This window comes from Brachyistius frenatus, unplaced genomic scaffold, assembly GCF_029030835.1.
Source record: "Brachyistius frenatus isolate BFR_SWC_R1_liver_20210118 unplaced genomic scaffold, ASM2903083v1 Contig_318, whole genome shotgun sequence".
NCBI classification, from domain to species: Eukaryota; Metazoa; Chordata; class Actinopteri; family Embiotocidae; genus Brachyistius; species Brachyistius frenatus.
In genome coordinates this window covers 14,749-42,086 of record NW_027210917.1, presented here as the reverse complement: position 1 = coordinate 42,086, position 27,338 = coordinate 14,749, and the positions used below count along the sequence as shown (strand labels likewise).

Below are 27,338 nucleotides of genomic sequence, written 5' to 3'. Positions count from 1 at the left end.
ACACACACACACACACACAAACTGACATAACCAACGTCTCCCTGCACTCACAGGAACACAGATGAACTCGAATTTCCACAAAGACATCAGATTTATTGCTGATTTTCTGATTGATCTGCGTTTAATGTCGAAGACTGTAAGGTATCAGTGAGGCCAATTTCCAGAAGCAAATTCCTCGCTTGGACTGAGTCCTTTATGTGTTTGAGAGCTGGATTTAAAGACCGTTGACGTTGTGTTGGCCCAGGAGTTTGAGGGATCGCTCCGAGTCCCCACCAGCGTGGAAACTGTTGACAGTTCAGTGGGACGTCTGCGCGCTGCTGGACTTCAAACTTAAATCAAAATTCATTCAGTGAATTTGCCTCGTGTTTGCTCGTCTTATTCTGCTGCACATTTTCTAAGATCATCAGTCAGGAAAGGACAGTAACTCGCGTTAGATATGTGACATAAGTTAAATATGTTGCACACGTTATAAATAAAAGTAACACAAAAATAAAGTGTACAATTCACAATGTGGATGCTAGAAAACTGTTTTTGCATTGGAAAAGTAGTTTTAAGTCAATAATAAAGATGTTTTATAGAAGCTGATATGGTGAATTTCATAAAAGTTTATTTTCTCATGCAGCAGCAGCTACAAAGCAGCGCTAGCATTCACTCGGGTCGCCTAACACCTGACAAACTCGCTCGTTTTTAGTCTTCGATCGAACTCTTCAGCTGCTAAATGCTAAGAAGTTGATTTTTAGCGCTATTCTTTAAAATCAGCGATCTTGTGTGGACAGAAACGATGTTATACAGCCATGTTCATACGGAGGTCATGGACCACACAGCAGTATGTACACCAAAACTCCAGGTGGCGCTGTACTAAATGTCGACCCTTCACTACAGTGCTACTGTTGTTTTCAGACTCCCTATTGCTTTTTTTTAAATTATTATTCTAAACCTTTTTTGTGTATCATGTGTTTGAGGGTAATTTTGTGTATAAAGGTTTGAGACACAGACAGGCGGATTCATTTCTGTTGGTTCCAGCTGCCCCACAAGGTCAGTGCGGGGTCAAAGGTCAACACAATAATGTGAGTGAGCAGAGAGTGAACTAAAACAGCAAGAACTGAGTGTGAGATGTTTCTCTGTCGGTTCATTAATACAAGCAGCTTCCATGTTGTCATTTGATTATAAAAATATAAATTGTACCTGCTTTAATTAACATATTTTTACTTGGGAGTAATTTTAGAGACTGGCTCTGGTTCTTAAACTCAATAATATGAACCCTTCATCCACCATAGCACATTATAGTCTGGACGAGCGAGGCTTTATTTCCTCCTTACAAACTCTCTCTCACTCTCACACACACACTCTCACTCTCACAGTTCGGGGGAGAGAGCCTTACGAGAGTGAAGCGTGCATAACAACAGCACAATAAGCCCTCCACCGCCAACAACACGGTTCCTCTGAAGCACGTCAGAGGCGGCGGGCTAAGAATCGAGGTGCACAGCGGGGTGAGGGAAACATTTCTCGGGGACACAGCTAGGGGACAGTACCGGTCTCCTGACTGACACTCCCCCACAGACACACACACACGCACACACACACACACACACACACACACACACACACAAACTAACAGGGGGAGCTTCAAATCCACAGCGCGCTGCAGGGACACCATCAGGTACTGTATATTTCGGACTTTATCCACTTCTGTACTCGCTTCTGGGTGCTTCTGAAACAATCTCAGCAAAAAAGGGTGGTGGAAGGAGCAGGGGGTGTCAACTCAGTGGTAAAGTCAAGGGGCACGTGTTTATTTTTAAAATGGAAAAGAAGAAAGAAAACAAAAACGGTTGAAAGCAGCTCAGCAGAGACTTCGTCTGTTTGCGTGGGAAAGTGTATGCATATTTAATCCATGAGTGGGCAGCAATAATTCTGAGAGCTACTGGCTCACCGAGTGGGCAAGTGAGTGAAGCGGGAGGATGAGGGAGAGGAAGGAGAGGAGAGGAGAGGCGCTCCTCTCTGGTGACAGGCTGATCAGCTCTGCTCGTCCCGCGCTGTTTGTTCGTGCTGCTGGAGGCTGGAAGAAGTCTGAGAGCGGAGAGGTGTTGGATGGTAGGCCTTTTTCTAGTGTGAAATATGTGGGATGGAGAGGATGGGAAATGTTGGAGGCCATAACGACTGAACATTAGCGAACAGTGGGGGGTCAGAACATCCTCAAAGTATTTTATTTTATTTTATTTTTTACATTTGAAGACTTTCATTTCATGAATGTGACAGCCAGGTTTTCCTCCGGAGTCAGTGTGGCAGGCAGGGACAGTCCACGCGCTCGTACACAAAGCCAGCACGTCCCACTGTGTCTGCACCACCTCCAGCATCACCAGCAGCGGCAGCAGATCGGGGAGGGCTTCGGAGCTCAGTCGGAGCACCGACGACGCAAGGCTCGACACCAGCCGGGAATGCTGCTCAGTGGCCGGCTGCTGCTCGCTGGTCGCCGGCGGCTCGCGGACAGCCGACGCTGCTGAGGGTGTTTCCGGAGCGCTGTCCGAGGTGCTGAAAAAGCCTCTGACAGACCGCCGTTGTCCCTTTTTCCAGTCGAGACGATACGCATGAACTGACGTGAATGCCGAGCAGCACCACAACACAGCTCCCCGGTCCGGCGGTTCGCGCAGCCCCCCCGGCCGGAGTCAATGGGACCGCACGTCGTCCGAGCGTTAGAAACATGGAGATAATTGTCCTGCTCGTCCTCGGCTGTCTCGGCGTCCCTCGAGTCTCGGCGGGTAAGTTTATGTTAATGTGCAATTAGAGAGATGTTCCCACGGATTTCAGCGCAGCTCGGAGCCCTGGCTGAACGGAGTGAGATTTGTATTGTCTCATAAAACGAAGCATGCAGTGTTTGCATCGGTGGGAAGGTAAAATACTGCTGGCGTTAATGGAGCTGTAGTACAGTCCGGTGTTGGCTTCAGATTGTAACCAGCATTGTTGTGAGACGCTACGTAGTCTGTTGTGTTTGTGCAGAGGTTGACTGGGTTCGGAAGATACTGGAGGCATTTCAGTGTTGAGACCAAAAACGAAGGGTTTGTTCAGTCTGAGGATTCAACAGAATCACAACCAGACAGGAGGAGTGATGGACATCAGTGGGGCGGATCTGACCTAAACTATCTCACTGTTGGCGTGTGTGTGTGTGTGTGTGTGTGTGTGTGTGTGTGTGTGTGTGTGTGTGTGTGTGTGTGTGTGTGTGTGTGTGTGTGTGTGTGTGTGTGTGTGTGTGTGTGTGTGATGTGAGCCAAACTGACCTTTGAATCTCATTCCAGGCAGGTACGATACACTACTACACGCACACGTCAACCTTAATCTACCATTTCAAAGCTCCGTGTTAACCTCAGCTGTAAATAATGACATTAAAAATTAGAATATAAACATTTTGGACTGAGAGGTGATATTTTTGCTCCAACACGTACTGTACCTGTGCATCCAGAAAACATGACTCAGAGCCCGAAGCACACTTACTGACCGCCACACTTCACTCCTGACATCACAACAGAACCTCTGGTTCTCACGGCATCCTGCCACTCCCCAACTTTCCCACTGACCACAGATCAGTGCTGCTACACACACACACACACACACACACACACACACACACACACACACACACACACACACACACACACACACACACACACACACACACACACACACACACACACACTCATGCACTTTACTGGAATCAATTTAATTGCACACTCTCTCTGTCTGGTTGTGTTTCTCTGATAATGATTCTGTGCAGATTCTGTAAACAAATATTACAAAGAGGTGAATTTAAGCACACACCCTTGTTGGCATGTCTCCAATGAACACTGGCTCTTCCATTGCTGTATTTTAATTGTATGAACTCCAGTGTATTTATAATGAGAAATACGATTATTTTCTACAGGTCATTTACATATCATTTTCTGCAGCTTTTGGGATATATTTGAACTCCTTTACAGACATTTAAATTCAGTAGATTAACACCTAATGAATGGATCATCACACAATCAACTCTTCAGCCTTAGTTGCTTTGTTCTATACACGTTTGAGTTTTTATTCTTGTTTTTCTCTCTTTTAAAACATCCAGAACTGGTGAATAAGATGTTTGTTGTATCATATTATCAGGCCTTTCCTCTTTCTTTCTACCCTAGTTGAGTCCAGACACTGCGTCAGATTCAAACGTTTATTACAGAGAGACATGCGTTGAGTTTGGCAGCGAGTTCAGTGATGCTCTGGGACGATCTGAGCAAGCATGACACAGACAGGTCCTGCAATCACAAACCACCCGGGCAAGCAACGAGCACATATTACAAACAAAGAAAACAACATTTTGCTAATGCAGGTGGAGGTGGAGGAGATTAGCAGCAGGTCGGTGTGGTGAGCACAGCGTGGGAAAACAACTGAATGCTGCCTCGGTTATAAGTCCAGTAATTTGAGGGGGAACGACTGGACAGAAAAGTGGCTCGTGAATGACTCTGTGTCTACCTGACCTTCTGTGAAGCTACATTTCAAACGGCCAAACCTGACGAGCAGAGTCACCTGCTAATAAGATCTGAGTCTGGATGGAACCGAATGGAACTGGGTGACGCGTTTCACATCTCCTGCAGCCAGTATGACCTTCTCCTCGGGATGAAGGGAAACCAGCGGGCTGCTGGTTGCACCAGAGGAACATGTGACAATTCTTCAGTGCATCGATGATACGTCCCAGAGGAGCAGTGGCTCATGGCTGTAAGTGTAGAGGAAGGAACTGTAGAAACAGCGACGGTTGCAGCACCGATACGGAGAGAATGGGTTGTGTAAAGCTGAGAGGAGACGTCACAGCGTTGGTACAGGATGTGGAGACGAGCTGTGAACCAGGATCAGTGGTTTGTTTACTCTCATGTTGGTCAGCCATTCCAGCAATCAAGACCGAAGAGCAGAGACAGAATGCAGTTCAAGTTGTGACTCTGAATATATGAGAGCCTTCAGCATATTTATCAGTTTTGAAATGCTTAATGTTGATAAAAAAAAAAAAATAAACATGCTATTATCTGAAGAACAGTCAGAAATAAAGAGGTCATGCGAGGGATTTTATTTCTAGAAGCATGAAGTGAACTTCTCATATTTTAAGAACCCAAAAAGAGCTTTAAGAAGGACTGCTTCTAACAACATATCTACATGTGGACTGAAATACTCTTAAAGAGAGAGAACGACTTCTGCACCAAAGAAAGTGAGAGAGGAAGACACTCATCTGTGCCTTCAGCGTGAACTTTCTTTAATCTAGTGAGGAGGAGGTGGGTGGAGGGATTCTCAAGCAAGCGAGGAACCGATGGGTCTTAACATCGAGATAAAACTGAACTCCAGCAATTTAGGCCTTGAAACTGGGCTTAGTATTTTGAGACTTTGGACTTTTAAAAGAACAAATCATGGAAATATGAACAGGCAGAACTGGGATGGAGCGAAGACAGAAGTGTGATCCGGCTTTAATGTGTTTTTGAAAAAAATGAAGCAGTTTTTTTTCAGTCTCGGATGTTTGTTTGAAAGTCGGTCAGCTCGGTGCAGAATGAAGTTATTTCTGATCACATGATCTTCATCAGCAACTCCAAATCTCTTCTGAATCCAAACATGGACGAGAAGTTCTCCAGCCCTCGAATCCACTAATAGATGTGAAATCTATCCAGCGACATTTGCACAAATTGATTGTGTGTTTGCATCGTGACTTCGTCCAGTTTTACTCTGATGAAGCGATGCATTTATTTGCACGATTAAAAGCAAACCAATTAGTGTGTTCCAGTTCATTTTTGATCCTCGAAGTGCTGGTTGGATTTTAGGTGTAAAGACATCAGGAATCAGGCCGAGACAACTGTTGAATCTCTCACTCCTTTGTTTCCTTTCATATCTTAAATGTATTTTGTTATACACTTCGTATTTCCCGCCAAGAAATCTGACTGAAATGTGCTAAAATCAGCACGACCACCCACCGTGCGGATCATTAGAAAATAGCACTGCCATCTCCAAAATTTGAATTGCAGCATAATATTTCGTTAGATTGAAACATGTGAATTGTGGAAATGATTGCATCTATTTTTTTTTTACATTCATTTTTTTATGACTTTTGTATTTTAGGATTAGACGGCCTAGAAATCGTCTCTGTTGCTCGGTCGTTACGAAGGCTCGGACTACTTCCTGGAGGAGTAAACATTGCATTGATTACATAAGAGTCTACTGATGTTTTCCAGTTGTTAGTCCTACCACATGTATTGCCATGGAAACGGAGATGGTACTAACAACAACTTTTAATATTTTAAGAGCAAATTGCCCCAAAATATGAATATATTTTGATTACGTATTTTATTAAGTTGATAACTTGTGGCATAATCACAATATCACTCAGGAGGGTGTTTTAATGTCATGAATTGGCGCGACAGTGATGCGGTCAGCGAGTAAGCATCACTCAGAAAACATGTAAACATGTAAACATCCTGTGACGACTGAGTAAACGCCCTCTGCTGCTCAGTGAAGACATCGAAGGCTGATGTTTTTCTCCAACTGTTGTTCTCAAGGCCAAGAATCACTTCTGAACCTCAGTGAGTATAAATGTTGAGAAGAGACGACCTATTCACAAACTTTACCTTTTGCTTTCTCGGTTGTATTTTAAGACTCAGTCAGACACCTGCAGCGGGAGAATCAGGCCGAATGGACGAGGAGGCGTAGAGGTGGAGCGGCAGCAGAGTGGGTGCCGTAAACTTTACACTACGGTGGCATCTTTACTGTGTCTGTGTTTACAGTGACTCATAAACAGCTGGTTGATCCGGGGAAAAGGAAAGGTAATGTTTCCATTTAAAATGTAAATCGACTCTCAAACACATTCATCCAAATGAGACCATAAATCCCTCGCAGGCAATTTTCCCTGCGCCGTAACCGTCGAGAGCTCAGAGAAGGAAAAAAAAAAAGGAAGCTCAGTGAATCAATCAACAGATTGAACACTGATGCCGGCGCTGGAAACACTCCAGGTCGGTTTCTTTGTTTGGGAGACGTTTATAATCATGAGTGAAGAAAAACGAGTCTTTCAGAGATCAGAGGTTATTTGTTTGTGCTGTAAACCAAAAACTGCAGGAACACCTGCCAGGTGATCATTTCTGTGTTGGTAAAGTACATAATGTGTGAAGTGCTCGGCCATCTCGCATCCGTAGAGAGTTCAAAGACCCAGAGTGTGGAGTCGCTCCCCGTCTTCCTCTCTCTCACACCAACTTATCATCAAAACTGGAAACAGACTTGAACTGTGAATATTTGAGCAGACGTCCAATCAGTCGCAGAAACAGACACACAGTAGATTCTCCAACACACGTTTACAAATACTTGTTTGTGCTTTCAGGGCGGTTTGATAAACACATCAGACACATCATGCTGCATTATTCATTTCAGAAAGCAAACCGACCCTCAGGGCTCCGATGGTTGGTTCTGTCACGTGCACCGAATCAGACGAGTGATCGTTGCTGAACAGATACCGAGTCCATCATCGGTGTGGGAGGATGTTCAGGGCTCACGTTCATATTCCACGGTGCCGTCAGCAGTTTGTGCTGCTCTGATTTTACTCAGATGTGTTCGACCTGCTGGGTGTGTGGGGTGGCCTCCTGATTGGAGGGCTGAATCATCACCGCTCCCTCTGAACAGGCAGGATGGAGAGGTGTGTGTGTGTGTGTGTGTGTGTGTGTGTGTGTGTGTGTGTGTGTGTGTGTGTGTGTGTGTGTGTGTGTGTGTGTGTGTGTGTGTGTGTGTGTGTGTGTGTGTGTGTGTGTGTGTGTTTACATGGAAGAGTCACAGGGGACGCAGAATGTTGTGTGTGATTATTATAAATGTTGCATCAGATTATTAAGACAGGGATCTTATTATGTTGCATTTGCATGGAAAGGTGCAGGAGCAGCAGTTTGATCTGTGACTTTCACAGATTTATTTTGTTTATTTTTCATGTCGACCATATTATTTACAAGAATAAACCGATACACATTCCCAAGCTGCGAGGACGGTTAGCTTCCATCCAGAGGCTGCAGTGGAAACACATCTCAGGAATTGCATGCACACTTTATTCTTATCAGCACAGCGGGTGATCACAGCTGTTTGTTACTTCTGTTCTGCATCGAGCATGAATTTCATCAGTTGGCTCAGTAAGCTGCTCGACAGCTTTCCAGGTAACAAGAAGTCGTAAAAATTCATAAACACTCACATTCAAGCCACGCTGAGTCTGAACTCACAAACTGCTGCAGCAACAACTTCAGCTGAACAACTCTAAAAACCAGACCTGGTTTTCATGTCGACAACAACATTCATAATCTCTAACAAAACGTGATGTAAGAAACAGTCGTTTTGAATCGTCTGTACATCTCAAGGTTTGTTAAACAAGTTGGGAAACTTCCCACAAGAGTGTCCAGTAAAAACAACACCAGAGATCTCAGGCTTTTTAACTTGTGAATGCTCTGCTATATAATTACAGGTCTTTGCTTTTTGATATAAAACATTCCACAATTTATGTTCACACTTATAATATTAATAAATGATTTCTTCAAATGTCAATAAAAGCTTTGTCACAGGTACTTTATAGAACTACTCTCATTTTTTGCACAATAGTATTTATGTTTTTCTTCTGTGCTACGTGCACACTGCTATATTTTATTAATGCATTTCTAAGCCTGGTTGGACCGAGCAGGCGTATTTCAAGAGCAGAGAATTGGGGAAATAAAGAAAAAGACGTCCATCCTGCCTGTAGCTTTGCTTTTGTTTCTGTCAGTCCAGCTCACATCATCTCTCCTGATGCCTCACACTCTGTCAACTTAAATTCTCACCTGACTGAATTGAAAGAAGTGTGATGAGACGTTTTCACGAGGTCCTTTCAGAGCGGCAGCGCAGCCGAGCGTTGTTATGAACGTACAGCTGCTGCTGCTCTTTCCTCTGGCGCCAACTGAACCTCTTTCTTCGTTTCTAAAAGCCTCTCTGAGCTCCTCTTCGAGAGCTCGTCGGTGCTGCAGATGATTACAGCGACTGTGTGAGAGAGTTCTTATCTGCTGAAGCTTTCAGATCTGGTGGAGACACTCGGATTAAAACCCAACAACAGCAGCAGGAAACATGAAGGAGATAATGGAGATATTCATCTTTTTTCATCAAATTGTTTTCAGTGTCATTTTACTGGGAAGCTTTGTCCGTGTTTGGTTTTGTTAAGAGGTATCAGGTTCTCTCTCTCTCTCTCTCTCTCTCTCTCTCTCTCTCTCTTCTCTCTTTAGTTGTTTTGCCAAAACTGGAGTGAATCAGGCTTTGGAGGACAGATTGGAACAATCATATGGACCTGTGGGAGAAAGAGCTGATGATGCCAAAAGACTGATGCAGCAATGGCAGCTCTCTGCAGCTCAGTAGCACGGCAAAGCGTGTAATACACACGCCGGTCCATTACAGGGAAGCGTGTCATTGACACGCCTGGAAACGTCTGGATGTGAGAAGAACATGACATAAACAGAGGAGGTTTTTTTCTGGCCGTAACCACATGGTTTTGTTTTTCTAAAGCACACGACATTGATACGTTTCCCCCTAGTGGACGGGCGTGTGTATTACATGCTCTGCTGTCAGTCGTCTGTCCAGCATCACGTCTGAGTGTGTGCAGGTTGAGGAGGAGGAGGAGGAGGAGGAGGAGCGTCTGAGCTGCCAATTACACAGAATAAATGGCTTGAAAGTAAAGGTGTGCACTCACAACTTTCTGCATGTGATCAACGACTTCCCTTTCAAAGGCAAAGTTAACGTAGAGTTACATGAAGGTGATGAAAGTAGCAGCCAGGAAAGTTAAAGATGAAAAACATCACAGACAGTTGGGTTGAGATTCTGTAACGAGAGCAGAGGACTTACAGGAAGTCTGATTCATGCCAGGTTGTGTGTTCTAGCATTGGTGCTGGTGTTATTGTATTTTACACAATTTTACACAACATGAATGAATTCATGGCGGTTACGTGTCGGCTGATTTGGTGTGTACGAGCGATAAAAGTGTTTCTGCTGTGAAGCAATTAGTTTGGCTGAAATGTTGAGACACTTTTGTTCTCCTCTTGTTTCAATGATAGCATTTTATGACATTTGGCTTGTTAATTACTGGAATTTGAACCGTTTCAGTATAACATAAAATATACCCAGAGGTGAACTCAATTAAAATGAACGTTGTCACAGTGTAACAGTTTGTTGATTGATTGCAGATTAATGACCTGAACAGACCCTCTCTGTCTTATATGGATTGACAGGTGCTGTCTGGAGGCTTTAATGGACTGATGTCACTCTTCACTGTGCACACTGTCAGTAATGATGATACATAATACGGGAGTCATGCTTACATGGCTGACAGTACTCTAGTTTGTTTTTCTGTAATTGCTTCAGCACTGCACTTCCAAATATGTGCACACCGTCAGCCACAAGAATAAAATTGATCAATTGGATTTTTCTCCGAGAAACGATGGTTTGAGCACACAAAGCAGAGCGTAGGCTCCTCATTCCTCCCACTGCAGATCTCAGCAGCCCAGCACAGCTTAAACACACCGTCTTTATTTGGCGCCGGGCCGTCGGATCTTGTGGAGTGTGTTGTGGCCCAGATGGTGTGTTTTCCATTTGAGCAGTGTTCAGCACAGGTGGGCCCCCAAGGAGTTTACCTGCACACACACACACACACACACACACACACACACACACACACACACACACACACACACACACACACACACACACACACACACACACACACACACACACACACACACACACACACACACACACACACACACTTCTGCTCGTTTGTCTCGTCTTACAAAACTTTCTTTCTCCTGTTTCAGAAGTTGTGTGTGACACAGATAAGGTTGAGTAAAGGTGAATGTGTAGAGGACACCTGTGTGTGTTAACGTGTGTGTGTGTGTGTGTGTGTGTGTGTGTGTGTGTGTGTGTGTGTGTGTGTGTGTGTGTGTGTGTGTGTGTGTGTGTGTGTGTGTGTGTGTGTGTCAGTCAGTTTGATCAACCAGTGTGCCACCAGCTGGGGGCCTCAACACTCAGTCCGGGGCCAGCAGTCAGTCACAGCATGTGCCGGTCTCAGGAGAAAACACTCTGGAGAGAGATGCACAGAAATACAGGGAGTGATGGATGAAGAGAAAGAAAATGAACGCATGAAAAGGGAGATAGTGAAATAGTGAGAGAGAGAGAGAGAGAGAGAGAGAGAGAGAGAGAGAGAGAGAGAGAGAGGGAGGGAGAAGGCTGGTGGCAGAAGGAGGGAGTGAAACATGGAGGAATCAGAAGCAGAGTCTTATTCACGTCCTTCCCCTCCACCTGCCGGTGACACCAATCCTCCAGGCAGCCACTGAGGCCGTTACTTTCCCAGCTGAGCCGCCGGGCATCAAAGGAGTCCAGAGAGAGAGAAAACAGACAGAAGCGACATTATGAGTGAAACGGAGAAAAGAGCAAAGTGCATCATGATGCGCTAATATCATATTCATGACTTTAAGTCAAGCTGTGAGCCCCTTCAGCGTTATCAGCCCCCCGTCCCATGTCGCTGCTGTTTCCCTGCCTGGAGGAGGAGGCTGCTCCTGATTCGACAGCAGGTTTCATTAGTTTGTCAAATAATCATCCTCACGGCACTCTGTTGCCGTCGTGAGTTAGCTGGCTTGCATTCTCTCTGTACACAATGCTGCATTGATTTTCATACGCTGCCTTTTGACATTTAATTAGAGAAGTGAATGTGTGTGTGTGTGTGTGTGTGTGTGTGTGTGTGTGTGTGTGTGTCCATCTGATGGAAAGAGAAGGGGAAAAAAAAGATGCTATTTTGCAGCCGCTCCACTCCCTGCCTCGGCGCTCTCCTGGCCGGCGGGGTTGGAAAATTCATTTCCTATGAGTAAATAACTAATTTCTCTACAAAGGGACAAAAAAAACCCTCGGGTGTGATTATTTGACGGCGCGGCGCTGCTGTGTTCAGAGTGGACCGCGGAGAACACTGCGACGTGCACAGCCTCATATAGACACAAACAGGGAGTGTTTAAAGGAAGACGAAAATATATTTGATATTCTCAGCTGAAACCATTCCAGCTCATCTTCCTCCACCGAGAGCCGGCTGATCAGCAGGGAAGTGTGTGAGAAGCATGAGGCTAATCAATAGTGGAATAGTACATGAGTGAGTCACGGCTCGGCTGGCGTCTCCCCTTTTCACCCACCATCTCCTCGCTGCACCTTGATGCCCATTGAAGTGTCAGCTAGAGGCGGAGAGCGTTACACACCAGGCGGTGGAGGAGCTGCCAAAAAACAACCTGGTGCAGCTCAGAAATACAGCGAGGAGCGTCGGGGAGGCAGACAGAGATGAGAAGGAGACAAAAACAGATAGACGGTGTGTGTGTGTGTGTGTGTGTGTGTGTGTGTGTGTGTGTGTGTGTGTGTGTGTGTGTGTGTGTGTGTGTGTGTGTGTGTGAGGAGGCTTCGTGTCTGTTACAGTCAGAAAAATAGCTGTCGAAAGCAAAAAAGTGAGGAGAGAAAGAATTGGATGAATTGGATTTCCTCTGACAAAGATGTGATGGATGCAGATCCTAAAGTACTGGCAGCGAAACAAACGACGGGACAGAGAAGGAGAAAAGAAGAGATCCATAGGGGAGCTTCCTGTTTGGAAACATGGAAACGAGGCGACACAACACATCTGGGAAGCAGTCCAATAAAAAAGGCATTAAGACTGTCAATCATAAAACATGACACAACACTTCAGTGTGAGCGCACACATGCAGCTAGAGAACACTTCTGAATTATTCACCAGATGCTTCAGCTTCAAAATGAGACAGAGGATCGCCTCACGTTCACCTCTTCTCCAGAGAGTCACGCTGCGACGCTCCTAACTTCTGTGTATGAGAGCAGAGAGAGAGAGAGAGTGTGTGTGTGTGTGTGTGTGTGTGTGTGTGTGTGTGTGTGTGTGTGTGTGTGTGTGTGTGTGTGTGTGTGTGTGTGTGTGTGTGTGTGTACGAGACTACATGCCAAGGTCTCCTCTGACACATACAAGGGCAAATATCAGATCAACACAAAATCTTGATGGCTCTATCATGACACATTAACTGTGAATGAAGGGAGCCAGCGTCCACGCTGGCTGTGTGTTCTCACACACCTCACACACATAAGACCCAGACAACATAGGACCAAGAGAACGTAAGACCCAGAGAACGTAGGACCCAGAGAATGTAGGACCCAGAGAACATAGAACCCAGACAACATAGGACCAAGAGAACGTAAGACCCAGAGAACGTAGGACCCAGAGAACGTATCACCCAGATAACGTAGGACCCAGAGGACATAAGACCCAGAGAACATAGGACCCAGAGGACATAAGACCCAGAGGACATAAAACCCAGAGAATGTAGGACCCAGAGAACATAGAACCCAGAGAACATAGGGCCTAGAGAACACAAGACCCAGAGAACGTAGGACCCAGAGAACATATAACCAAGAGAACATAGGACCAAGAGGACGTAGGACCAAGAGAACGTAGGACCAAGAGAACGTAAGACCCAGAGAACGTAGGACCCAGAGAACATAGCACCCAGATAACGTAGGACCCAGAGGACATAAGACCCAGAGAACGTAGGACCCAGATAACGTAGGACCCAGAGAACATAAGACCCAGACAACATAGGACCCATAGAACGTAGGACTCAGAGAACATAAGACCCAGACAACATAGGACCCATAGAACGTAGGACTCAGAGAACATAAGGCCCAGAGAACGTAGGACTCAGAGAACATAAGACCCAGAGAACGTAGGACCCAGACAACATAGAACCCATAGAACATAGGACCCAGAGAATGTAGGACCCAGAGAATGTAGGACCCATAGAACATAGGACCCAGAGAAAAGAACCTGTGAAAATGACACGAGGCAAAAAAAACAAATCCCATAAAGATCTCTGACCTCTAAAGTATCTGCGTTACAAAATGGCAGTTAGACATCTAAAACAACAGAAAAACGATTTCTTCTTTACAGCACAGTAAATTGTGTGTTCCAGATTTGATGTTGTCATGCTACCTGCAGTGTTCCTCCATCTGCAGCCCGTGTGTCTGCACACTTGGCAGTTTTGTGAAGGAGTCGTTCCTGAAGGATCTTCTGGAGGAACAGTCTCGTCTCTCTGAGGTTGACAGACAGAGCGTTCATTAAACATTGATGGACTTCATGGACAAAGACTGTTCTCTGTCTTCAAACAAGTCTCTGTTGTGAAAAAGCTACTTGACTTATTCTCCTTCACTGTACACACACACACACACACACACACACACACACACACACACACACACACACACACACACACACACACACACACACACACACACACTCCGTCCCACTGAGTTCTCTAATGAAGGAGGACATTAAGGAGCTGACACCCTTCACACTGCTCAGTGTGGGACAGACAACTAGCTGTCACTCTGATCATCATCTGGCAAAGAGGCATGCATGCACGCATGCACGCGCATGTGCACACACACACACACACACACACACACACACACACACACACACACACACACACACACACACACACACACACACACACACACACACACACACCGTGGACATCCGTCCTGGCTCAAAGTCACCCCCGTCTCTCAGGGTGAGGCCGACTGTGTGCCACGGAGAGTTTATGAAGACATCTGTCTGGTGTTTCATTAGAGCTGTCTCTCGTGTTGTGTGGATATTTAAGGGCCGCGGTCACGGCCACCGTCCCCTGTCTTTGTCCCTCGGTGTGTCACGCCGTCACGGAGCGAAGACGCGACGCACACAGACAGATGAAAAGTGACCAGAAGCTGTGGGACGTGAGGACACTCAGAGAGAGGCTTTAACTTTGTTTTGCAGAGAGCTGAGGAGAAATAACAAGGGCATGTACATATATTTTTAAAACCTCACCTTGTCTCAATCTCCTGTAATATATATGCAATACTTTATCTGTTCTTTTTCCCTTTGTCTCCTGTTTAATGCAGGAGTCTCAGAGATCAAGGTCTGTTTTCCAGGAAAGACTTAAAACGCGATAATTTATTTATGCAACAAAGCATAAACGGCACTCAGCACTATATACAATAAAGAAGAAACAAAAGAAATGCACACTACGAGGAAGTCACAGAGATCTCGATATTAAAGCCGTTTGATTTCAAAGGGCTCTGCAGCAGACTGCTCTCAGGTACAAAGAGGAAGTCGTCACACCGAGATCACAAATTTAGAGGCTTTATTAAGAGCTAACAAGCTCTGTGCAAAATTATAGGATTTAAAAGACATGAGGTGTGAGAGGCAGAGCTTCACAGACGGAGCTTCAGAGATCTGACGAGTCAGAGACTGATGGCCTCATCACGTCTGCAGGATAAAAACGGTTTCTATTCCACTTTCTGCTTCGATTTTCTTCTTTCTTTCCTTTTTCTGTTTCTACCGGTTGCAGCTCTTTAAAGAAGTAATCCAGATCAGTTAATTAGCGCTGAGAGGCAGCTAATGGCAACCGTTGTTAATGTCCCTCTGAGTCTCTGCAGGAGCTTTGTCAATTCTGGGAATGTCATTCCGATGATGTCACAGTGATGTCATCAGGGTCACCCGCTTCAAGGTGAAGTGTAGCCGCAGGATTTCATGACGGCAGATGTGTGTTTTAGCATGACGTGTCAAGCCCTTAAAGTGATCTGTATGTGCAACACACGCATCAAAATGTTTGGTAACCATGGTAACACGGATGCATATATATATATATATATATATATATATACATTATATACCGTCGTTACCGGCTCGGAGGTCTGTGAGCACTAACCTGCTCGACAACTCTTTGACTGCGTTTGATTGGCTGAATTAGATTAATGTCCAATTAAAGGGACACGATGACCTCACAGAGGAACCAGCTGTCCTCGTCCGTCTTCTCTGCTCCTCATTACGAATATCAACCAATCCACAAAACCCAACAGACCCAAGGTAACGCACCGGCAGGACGGCGTCCTCTCGTCATGGTGAAGGAAACATTACAACTTTGATTTCTTTATTTAGCTCAGCATGAAGACTGGAAACAGGGAAACAGCTCGTCTGGCTCTGTCCGAAGGCACCGATCCACCTCGAGCTCACTAATATACACAATATGTCCTGTTTGTTCAATCTGTACAAAAAATCACAAAGCTTTCAACAGAGCAAGAGGAGCTGTTTCCACCTGTTTCAAGTCTTTATGCGAAGATACACAAAGCAGCTAAAGCAGATTATTGTTATTAAGCAAAGATTATTTAGAAATAATTATTCCTGAATTATTCCATCAATAAATGCACATAAAATACAAATATATCAATTTCAAACTGAGAATGTCCTTAATTAACATAAAAAGAAAATGTCTAAACTTGTCTGGAAGCTCTTCGGATAATTCTATCGATTGTTTGATCGTTTTCTGGTCTTTCTTTTAGAAAATCTGCATCTCAACATTTTTCAGGCAGCAGTTCAGACATCTGACAGTTCATAGTTGTAACAGAAGATGATTTCCCCAACGGGCATTAAACGCATCCACATGAAATCACAAAGCACACGTCGGGAGTCTGATTGTGTTTCCATGAAATTATAATCAGTCTCTTTGCCACAGTCGCAGTGTGTTACTGTTACTGTTGTCTCGATCATCTGATCTGCACAAACACACGTGGAGGACTGTAGCCAGTGTGTGTGTGTGTGTGTGTGTGTGTGTGTGTGTGTGTGTGTGTGTGTAGAATAGTGCAACACATACATAAATTAGTGTGTCTTAGTATTCAACAGTAGCCAAGGCCACTAAAGTATCCATGGAGATACACACACACACACACACACACACACACACACACACACACACACACACACACACACACACACACACACACACACACACACACACACACACTTGCTGTAGATGCAGTTGAGGCTCCCGCCACTGTTTCTGTGTTTCTGTTCAGGCTTCGGTCATTTTATCGTTCGTGTGTCTTAAAATACTGAACGAGTGCAGGAAAAGCGAGCAGCTGAATTTAATGAGGACTTTTCTGTAGTCAGCGTCCAGACTTTCATTACGTTCTTCTGTCAAACAGAGAATCGGCTGAAGAAGTCACAGCAGCGTCGGGCTGTGGACACCTGCAGGAAGCAAAAACCAGACTCACAACTCATGAAAACACGAGATCCGAAAGGTTGGAAGATTAGAAATGTCGAACGAGAGTGTTTGGGAGAAAGATTTTAATATGAGCTGCTATTTTCTTTTCTTTTCTTCTGAAACATCGTTGGCTTCGGGAGGACTAAACCAAGGGCAGAAGCTTTCTAACAAAGTTCTTTGCCGTTTAATCGTTTAAGATCTCAGAAGTCATTGGTTTTTTAAAAGTTATCATTTTAAAACGACGACGCTGACGTTCAGCAAGTACATCGTTTACCTTTCAGCGTGTTAGCATGTTAACTTTACCAGAGTTCAGCTGAGCAAATAGTTTTGAAGGTGTTTGATCATAAACCAAAGATCTGATGATGCAGCTGATTACAGTCCTCTCTCAGCAGCACGTTAATCTCTGAAAACATCATCTGGGAACTATGAATGTCTCAAAACCACCTCGTGCAGATCCGTGTTGCAGATGTTGATATTTCTGTCATCAAGTGAAAACTTTGAGCTGTAGAGGGAAAAAAAGAGTTTTGGTACCAAAAGGATGAATCTTTTTTTTATCTTGTTAAATATTTTAGTGGTGGACCAAAATGTTAGAAGCTAAAAACATTCAAATCTTCGTTTTAAATTGTAAAATCCAATCTTAAATATTTCAAACCTGTATAGTAGTAGTGAAACTAACTAGTCCTCCTCCATCCTCCTCCTGCGGTGTCTGCTGAGCCTCTGAGGAACTCTTTCCTGTTCCTATTCTCCCTCATTAATCCCACGTTACATAATGGATTCAGCCGAGCGATTTATTCACACCACTGAATTAGTGTTCCTGCCGCGCCGGCGGCCGCAGAGCTTCTCCTCCACTTCGTACTGCAGAAGGTAAAAAAGGAGCGTTTGTTTGTGTCCCTGCTTGCAGACAGCTTGTCGCCTCCCGTCAATGTGACCGTCAGAGAGGTGAAAGGGAACTCTGCTGTGGTATCATGGGACATCCCCGAGGGAGACCCCGTCATCGGCTTTGCCATCACACAGCAGGTGAGTAACACAAACATCACAGCCGTAACACAAACCGGATGTAAAAGTAACGGGAGGATCCGCAGCTGGCTGTTCAAACACTAATTGAAGTTAGTTGTGTTTCATCACAGGCTGCTCGCTGCCATGTCCGCTTCTCTTTATTCCGTCGCTCCGTTACTGAAAATAAATCGCTGTGCATTATGGGAATCATCACCGGATGCTGCCTCGCGGCCTGTCCGCTCTCTAACAGACAGTGACGGCTGTGTGAAACGTACAAACTCCTCACACACACATCTCTTATTTCCCGCTCATGCTTTAATCGCTTTACTTTACGTGAGACGAGCTGCCATCTTCAGACACAAACAGCCGTTCGCAGGCTGAGTGACGGCGACAGCTGCGGGGTCAGACTCAGAGATGAGGAAGTGACGGCTAAAGAAACAAATGACAGATGAGTTTTTTAAGGAATCTGAGCAAATATGCTGTTGAAATCTCGAGTGCAGAGTTATCTAGTCTATAATCGATATGTATAAAACTTAATAGATTCAAAATATGATCAAAGTTTTAAATACACTCAAATGAAGGCCATAGATTATTTATTCTTTCATCTTAGACCTCAAAGTCCTGAAAACAGATAAAAAAAAAAAAAATTATATTGTGATCTTATTTTCTATATTCAGTAAAAAAAATCTGGTAAATTTAAAGTGACTAAAATGAATTTAAATGCATTTCCATCAATTCTCTGAGACATCAGGACATTGGAGAGCAAGTTTAACTGCAGGTTCAAGAACAGGCCGGAGGAGATATCCAACGGGATGATCCTTTATCAGACGTGGTTCATGAGAAGTTTTTAAAGGGCTTTGCAAATCATAACAAGGCTTATGGATAAAAAGGGCGTTTTAAAGGATCTGTCCACGGAAACTTCTGTCATGCAGTAAATCTCTCGATATATATTAAATTGACCTCCTCCAGCCCGAGGGTACTTTGTCTCATTTGGTTTGAACTTTGATTTTTTCTTTTACCGCTTGCTAGAAAACAGATATTTTTGAAGAAGCCAAAGACTACTGGCCAAAAACTGAAGCTCGACCATTTCATAATGAATGGTCCATTAAACACGGAGCTGCAGCCAGACCGGGACCTCGTGTTGGTCCAAGTCACCACAGGTTCTCCGAAGGCAAGAAAACCCACCTGATCTGTTCACGGACAGACTGACTGGAGGTCTGTTCACTTTATGTCCAGCTTCATATTTAGAGTACGGACACGAGAGTGATATCGAGCTTCTCATCCGAGTCTCAGTCAGAATTTAACTTCTACAACAGCGGCATGAAACACACTGATCTGAAATGTGATGTAGCCAGATTTGTGTGATGCTGTGGGTGGAGTCGGTGTCCACGTCATGTACGTCATGTGTCTCCGATGTCCCGCTCCAACAGAAGAAAGACGTGCGCATGCTGCGATTCATCCAGGAAGTCAACACCACCACGCGCTCCTGTGCATTATGGGACTTGGAGGAGGAGACAGACTACATCGTGCATGTCCAGTCCATCAGCATGTCTGGGATGAGCCCGCTGAGCGAATCGCTGCGCTTCCGCACGCCGAAGGAGGCGGAGACTCAGGCCTCTAAGGGTAAAGGTGAAGTAAACACACGCACACGCCGTCGTCCAACACATCCACACCCAAAAAGACACAAATCAGTTTCTGGCCTTTTTTCAAGACTCGGCCGTTTGACAATACAGCGACTCATTTTGTCTAAAGACCAATAAAAATCAATAGACATACAAAGCGTGAAATTAAATTTCACAACAGAGTGCTCTCGCCGCCGCCGACCACGGCTCGGGGATAAAACGGCCGAGGGGGACGCACACTTCACCGAGTATTGACGTGCCTCTGCAGGCCTCACCCGGTACGCACCCTGCACTGCTGCACACTAAACCAAAATGAGGAGAGGCATTTATCAGACGGGGGAGGGGGAGGGGGAAGGGGAGGGGGGTGGGGTCGATGTGCTTTTTGGCTGAAGCACCGCTCCATCTCGTCTTCCTCTCATTTACACTCATCTCCCATGTGACCTGCCGCTGCCCTCCAGCACTTCACCTGCTGTGGAGCCAGAAGGAGTCTGAACTGATGTTGTGGTGGCGAGACACATAAAGAACATCAGAACGATCAACGCAGAGCCGTGGACAGACTCTGCTCACCATCGAGGCGTAGTTAGCACCGGATGCACTCGCGTGTTGTTTGTGCAGCGAGGATCAATTTACAGAAAGAAGAGCCACAACAAACACCGTTTTATTGAAAGGAGCAATTCAATGTTTATGAGGGAGCGTGATCAGAGGATCGATGCTAAAGGCCGTTTAATGCTGAATGATTCCTCATGTCAACGTCACATGACAGCAGCAACATCTCAACACTTCACTTTTCAACCCATTAAAATATAACTTATTTAACTTTTCTCGTTTTCCACTTTTTGGTTCCTATACGCTTCTTATAAACTTCTAATTCCAAAAACATGCTGCAACTGTTGGTTTCCAATCTTATGCTAAGCTAATTTAGCGGCCCACTGGTGGTGCCTTAATTTTTACTATACACATATGAAAGTATAAATATTCACATCAAACTCTTGTCAAGAAAAGAAAACTGAAGACATTTTATAACCTCTTCCAGAACCTATACAAGTCTATAGTTTGTCTGCAGTTTGTTTAAATGTGAAATTAGTTGCTTGTTCACATACAAGATGTGCTGGTCGGTGGATTTTGTTGCATTTAGACAAAGCTGGGCTTCCCATAATCGTGCTAAGCTAAGTTAGCAGGCAGCTTCTAGCCCACAGACATGAGAAAGGTAGAAATCCTCTCATGCAACTCTCAGCAGTGAGTAACTAAGTGCATTTCTCCGAGGTCCAGAGGCCCGTCTGAATGTACAGGTTCAGTTTTTGAAAGGAGGTTGTTGAGGCGAGTGCAGTTGATGCTTCTGAATATTTGTTTGCTTGTTTTATGTGGAGGGCTGTTAGAGGAAGCAGCTCTGCATCGATGCAATCATCTATTCCCCAAAAATGGAAGATCCACATATTCGCAGGCTCTACACGCACAAACACAAACACAAACACTCACACTCAGCGTGCAAAGTGCCAATTTGCTGCAAAGCAAAAACGATTTCCACGTTTCCCACCATCACAAAACAAACATCCAGTGAGCAGGTCGGTGGTTCATCCTCCATCTCGTACTCAAACAGTTTATCAGCAGACATCCTGCTCCGTCTCATCTGCTCAACAATGTCTGTTCAATTAGTTTAGATGTGTTGAAACAAGGAAATATTATTGTTCATATTTTGTAAGAATCTGGGATCCACCATCAAAGCAGCGATAGCTCAGAGACGCCGATCTGTTGAGATACACCAGGATCAAATACTGCTTCTACACTGAGATTTTAGTTTTATTGTGAAAAATTTGGAACAAGATTCTTTTTTTTTCTAACACATTTTTTACTGATGGCGGGCGCCACCGAGATCCTCACGAACAACCACTCATCATTTTTACTTCTTCGCTATTTCACAGCTTTGCTTACACTCCTGCAGAAATACTGTAAACTGAGGTTTAGCTGACTCATGGACAAAAGACGCCCAGAAGAAAAAAAAAGAATAGTTTGTCTTCGCCTGCAGATAAGCAGAGAGAGTCTCAGTACAGCTGTTCGTCCTTTGTCTCGATATGACAGGCGAACGTGCCGAGAAGAAAAGAGGTTTTCACTGCTGTATCACGCTGATCTCCGTGGAAAGAGCAAAGGATGAGCCTGAAATGCCGGATTATTCTGCGTTTCTTCTCATTTCCTCTCTCACAATGAGTTTAAGCTTCAGGAGATCAAAGGCAGCGAGAGGGATGAAAAAGAAAGCAGCACAACCTGTCGACAAAACAGGAGGAAGAGACAAAGAATCAGAGGAAGAGAGGAGGGGGAGACAGAGACTGAGTGACAGAGACGGGGAAGGAAGTAAAACGGAAATAATACGAATCCTGACTATTAAATTCTGCTGTCAGAAACAAACTACGTGTTTTCACGCTGATGGACGTCACTGACACAAATATGCAAAATAAAAAGTAAGCGAGGCTCATTCAGTCTCTTCACATCCAATAAAGGTAGAAACTTCTCTCCACTGAGGATGGAACAAACCTCAGAGTTTGAGGTGTGCGTCAGACGACGGCTGCAGTGAAACACTGGAAGATATTTACTCAGACAGAAACACTCAGCTGCATCCCAAACGGACAAACTCAGCCGCGGGGTTTCCTTTAAAACCAAGTCACATGAAAGACAAAGGAAGAATCCTGCACATCTCTGACACCTTAAAGGAATAATTGAACATGTTGTTGTGGAAACACAATCGGTTGTTTTCCCTTCGATACTGAAACGACAAAATCCATATCAATCTGGCGTGTGTTGAAATAAGAACAACGTCAGGATATTTTCAGTCCAGCTCGGCGAACAGACTGTTAGTCTGTTTCTGCACATGCACAGAAACATTTAGTGAACTAAAGTTACACAGTTTTTAAAAGATTGTGGTCCCGACTGTTTCATTTCAACAATTTAAACTAACTTTAACTACTAAACAACTTATAGATTGTGTAGAAAAACTCTGGGACATTAAATACTTGAATAAATCTCACATTTACAAAAACACAAAAAAAGATATGTCGTCCACATCTGCAGCGCTGCAGCTGGAACAAGTCGATTCCAGCCGTTCAGAAGTTTTTCCCGATTTGTTTTTTATCAGGACACCAACTCTTTCACCTCAGCAAGCATACAAGGTTTTTGGCAGGATGTTTTTTTTAAATGCAGAAATGTAAAAATCCCCTAAAACAACTTTTGTTGACATGTATACAAGCTTCTTTTCTCAGCTCTGAATAAATCCTGTAGGATCCTCACAGCTCACGTTGGTACCGAGTAGCGCTGGTTAAACTGATCTTCATGAACACAATCTGAGTTCCCCTTTAAACAAACGTGAAAAGTTGTTTCTATGATCTCATAACACGGCATCAGTTTGATGTCATATTGCAGTAATAACATCTCTGAGAGCTTCAGGTTTGCACGTTATGCATGAAGCCTGGTTTCTGTTTTATTTCACTGAATTTAAGAAAACTTCAGAAAACTGAACTATAAAGTGAGAAAGTGACTGCGTTGTTCGGAGCACGCTCGGTGAGCTTCAGATGTGTCACAGCTGACCAGTTCAGCCCCGAGAGGCCGGCCGGCAGCAGAGTCAGGTGCTCGGGGCTTCTGCGCTTTGATTATTTAATACGAGGAACAGAGGCCGATCGATCAGCAGAATTGCTCGTTGCTGAAAGCTGCTGGAGCGTGCGGTTCCTGCCACGCTGGGCCGTCCAAATGTCACCCGCTGCTTCCAATAAAAGGACGGGAGAGCTCTCTACGCTGCAGCCAACTTCAGACCAGGACCGCGACTTCCTCAACCCTCAGCAGTGCAAAGAAAAGTGACCGTGTTGGTGCTTTGTTCCATAGAAACCTGCAGGCAGATGGCTGTTCTCCTGACGGTCACTTCAAACTTGATGATGGAGTTTTATGGAGAATGGTGTGAGGTTTTCATGACTGCTGTGATTAATTTTTCTCATTACTGGATCGCTCCATCACGCTTTAGTACGAAGGATGCCCGGTGGTCCAGATGAAGCCTTAAATATCGTTTTTATGTTCTGTTTGACTTCCAACAGGCACTCAAAGAATATCGGAAATATCCGTGATAGGCAAATATCGGGCAATAAAATCAGCTGGGGTCAGGCTCTATGTAATATCATATCCAGTAGGGCTGAGAACACGTTAAAAAAGCTCCCCCTGAGCAAACCCTCCCCTCAACAATACGATTTTTTTTTTGGACATGTCTTATAGTCCTTTAATTAAGAAGGAGAATGCAGTTCAGAAGTTGTTTCCTGTTTGATATCCGTGTCTTATGTCTGCCATGTCACAACGTTTAAAGTTATTCAGACTCTGATCACAGCATTTGATCTGTCAGCCTTTTTTTTTTCCTGCTGAGATAGTTGAGGCAAAAGTTGTTAAATCATGATTTTATTTGATTTTTCTCTAAACACAGAGCGAACTGGCAGTTCTCATTTCAAAAAAACCTGCTCTGCAAAAACACACTGATGCCGACCTATTTACCTCCAAGCTGTTTTTTAAGTGTCAGTCATTAGTCTCAAACATTTTGCTGATATGTTCTATAATTTGCTGTTCAAAGTCAATTAGCTTCGAACTCACTTTGCCTCAAGACTCGCACACAGAACAGGCTGCCACGATGTTCAAACTGGGGAAGCAAATGTTCTGGTCCGGAGAGCTCAGAAGTTCAAACTCGTGTGATGAAGGTGCTCTTCGGCAGGCAACACAGAAAGTCTAAAAAGAAAAAGTCCTTGACTGACCTCGACTCATTCACATTGAGTACATCTTTGGATCGACCGAGTGGGGAGCTCCCCGACAACTACTGACTGTTTTTGTTCTTGCAGCACCAACAGGAACTTAGATGTTGTACGTCGGCCACAGCTGATGTTGTAATATCATTTCTATGTGACGAACAACAACAACTAACGTCTGGACTTCACTGTCACACCATTTGTCTTCCATTCCATGTTTATAGCAAACATTAAAAGCTGTCGTTTACACAACGGACATTTTATGATGATCCTTTCAATGGTGTTTGCTGGTGCTGCATTGGCTCAAGTTCGACCTGTCATGGTCCTCTTACGTCACCATCGTGGCCCTGATACAGGGAACGTACCGACGCTGGAGCGGCAGCTGAGAAAACCCCTCAATGAGGACGATGATCCTTCCTCGAAGTTACTGAACTCTGAAATTGTTTGTGTGCCTGGTGCAAGCAGTGTGATTTGACCTGTCCATCTCTGTAGCAAATACTGTTTTCCAGTTATCACGTTTTTGTTTTTGTTCCTAAAGCATCTCTGACTGTTCACTCTTTACTCCTTCAGACGAAGTGACAATGGAGGAAGTGGGCCAGTCGACCCAGCTGAGAGCAGGAGAGCTCATCATCATCGTGGTGGTTCTGATCATGTGGGCAGGTGAGGACGAACCTGATCAATAAGTCGGGGTTTGGACGGGCTCCATGTGTTCCTGCCCTCGTCTCAAACAGGAAACCGTGCTGTCTCTGATTGGTCCTCTCAGGTGTGATCGCTCTCTTCTGCCGCCAGTACGACATCATCAAAGACAACGAGCCCAACAACAACAAGGACAAAGCCAAAAACTCCTCGGAGTGCAGCACTCCTGAGCACCCTACGGGGGGGCTGTTGCGCAGTAAGGTATAACCCACCCCCCTCCTCCTCCTCTCCCAGGGTGCCTCCCCCTCAGCGGCGCCGGGCAGGTGAATGGTCCCGGCCGCTTCGAGACTTTTTCCGCCGACACTTCACACGCTGTCATAGAGTCACCCGAGCGCCGGCCCGGAGCTCCACACGGCTCCAACATTTACCTGCATGACCGCAGCATTCAGCATCAACCGGCGACGCCGCTCCTGTCACGGCTTCCAACAAGCTCTGTTCTGATCAGTGCGCAGAGCCCCATACCATATCCATCTCTTATGTGCCGAGAACAAAAGTCCAAATCAAATCTGTACTGCTCTCACTCTGCTGCTGAACAACCTCCCAGCACAGAGGCTTCCTCATGCTCATTGAACACGTTTATTGTGTGATTCCTGCGAGTCCTCCAGCCGTCTCATACCTGTCATCTTTCTTCTCTCCTCCCACAGTTCCCCAAGAACAACAACAACAACAACAGGTTGCCATCTGTCAACATCATCGAGGTGTGACCGCCAGGACGTCTTCTCTTTATCCAAAAGGACTTTGTGTTCTCACTAACGAGCGGGGCTCCATTTCAGCCCGTCTGCCTGTCGGGATGAGGCTGGGACTCTGGGCCCCTGGGCGGAGCCTGTTCTCCTCTGGCCCGGGGGCCGGCGCTGTCGTGACGCCGCGGGACTCCGGGGGTCCGGCACGGCCCGGCTGCTGCCGGACTGACAGCGGAGTCGGCGATGGAGGGACCGTGGTGAGAGCCCGGTGGCTGCTGGACCACGGGGGGGCAGAGATTAAGGCCCGACGGCTCCGGTGGTGGAGATACTGCAGATAGAACCGCCTCCGGGACCAGAACCAATAAACAGAGACCTTTTCATCCTCTTTCTTCTCACCGTCTTTCAGTGCTTTACCACCGACCACAAGCCTGGAGAAGTTCCCTGTTCTCGGTCGCTCTGAGATCCACCCGCCTCATCGTGATCGTCCCTTCTACTTCAATCTCATCATCGACATCTTATTTTTGTCATTACATCTTGTTTGACTTTCTTTTGATTGACGTTAGGTTGGTAGTTTTTTTTCTTTTACTTCCATCTCTAACAAGGTGCCACCAGTACAGTTTTGTTGTTCTGGTATCTGTTTTGGGCTTTTTTTTCTAGAAGCCACCGTTCCCTCCCCTCCTCGGGCAGAAACTCTCCACCGTCCTGTGGGAAGTGTTTTCATTCTGGCGAGCTCGTTTTCCCTCCTCAGGGAATCCAGACTCCACCTGGCTAGTTTAGGAGCCATTTCTCCAATATGCTGTGATGACGCCGGAGCAGCTTTAGAGGGATCACTCGGCTCAGAACCGGAGCTCAATCACCAGAAACTCGTCGGAAAAGATGAATCTCATTAACTCACATTTGAACGGCATATAACATTCATAACAAGCCAGACTTTTGTCCTTCTTTTCTTATATATTTCTGAAACGTTACATTCCACGTCCAGGATGAACCCTTTAGTATTTCCTTGTGTCTTTCTCTTGGAGGGTGACGGCTTTCAGAGCTTTGTGGAGAGGAGCAGATCTGCCATAACGGAGCGCATACATCTCATTAATGGACTTTAAAAAGGGGGCTGGACTCTATGGATGTCTGTGGACTTGCTTCTGTCAGCAATAACAGCCTCGAGTGGAAGATGGACTCCAAACTCTGCAGCCTCTTCAGAACAAAACCTGACCTCTCAGCATGTCGTGAACGAACTGCACTTCCAATATGAGGGAATCCGTTTCAGATGATCCCCACAAGTCTTTAAGCGCTGTTGTAAAAACTTTGGTTTGCAATGGATAGCATGGAATAAAAAAAATATATATATATATTTTTTTTTTAATGGGCCCAACTTGCAACCGTGAGACTTCTTGAAGAAATCCTGAATAGATGTCACCAAGACAGAAGGGCTTCTATCAAAGACTTTTTCCA

The 27,338-nt window shown here is 45.1% G+C and overlaps 1 protein-coding gene across 7 annotated transcripts; it reads left to right on the top strand.

The window, feature by feature from the left end:
• The first annotated feature begins 1,814 nt into the window (after positions 1 to 1,814).
• Positions 1,815 to 27,324, top strand: fndc5a (fibronectin type III domain containing 5a). Of its 7 annotated transcripts, none has more exons than XR_011312155.1 (6): positions 2,002 to 2,756; positions 18,037 to 18,152; positions 19,562 to 19,760; positions 25,084 to 25,173; positions 25,277 to 25,472; positions 25,854 to 25,943. XR_011312155.1 is itself a non-coding variant. In XM_069723159.1 (6 exons), the coding sequence occupies exons 1-6, from the start codon at positions 2,600 to 2,602 to the stop codon at positions 26,225 to 26,227; spliced, it is 1,065 nt and encodes a 354-aa protein (XP_069579260.1). In that variant the 5' UTR covers positions 2,002 to 2,599; the 3' UTR covers positions 26,228 to 27,324. The 7 variants fall into 7 exon arrangements, 6 of the variants coding, with proteins under 6 accessions (XP_069579257.1, XP_069579260.1, XP_069579259.1 ...); XM_069723159.1 differs by having other exon boundaries at positions 25,277 to 25,405; positions 25,854 to 27,324; XM_069723158.1 differs by having other exon boundaries at positions 19,562 to 19,754; positions 25,277 to 25,410; positions 25,854 to 26,003.
• Positions 27,325 to 27,338: the final 14 nt, after the last annotated feature.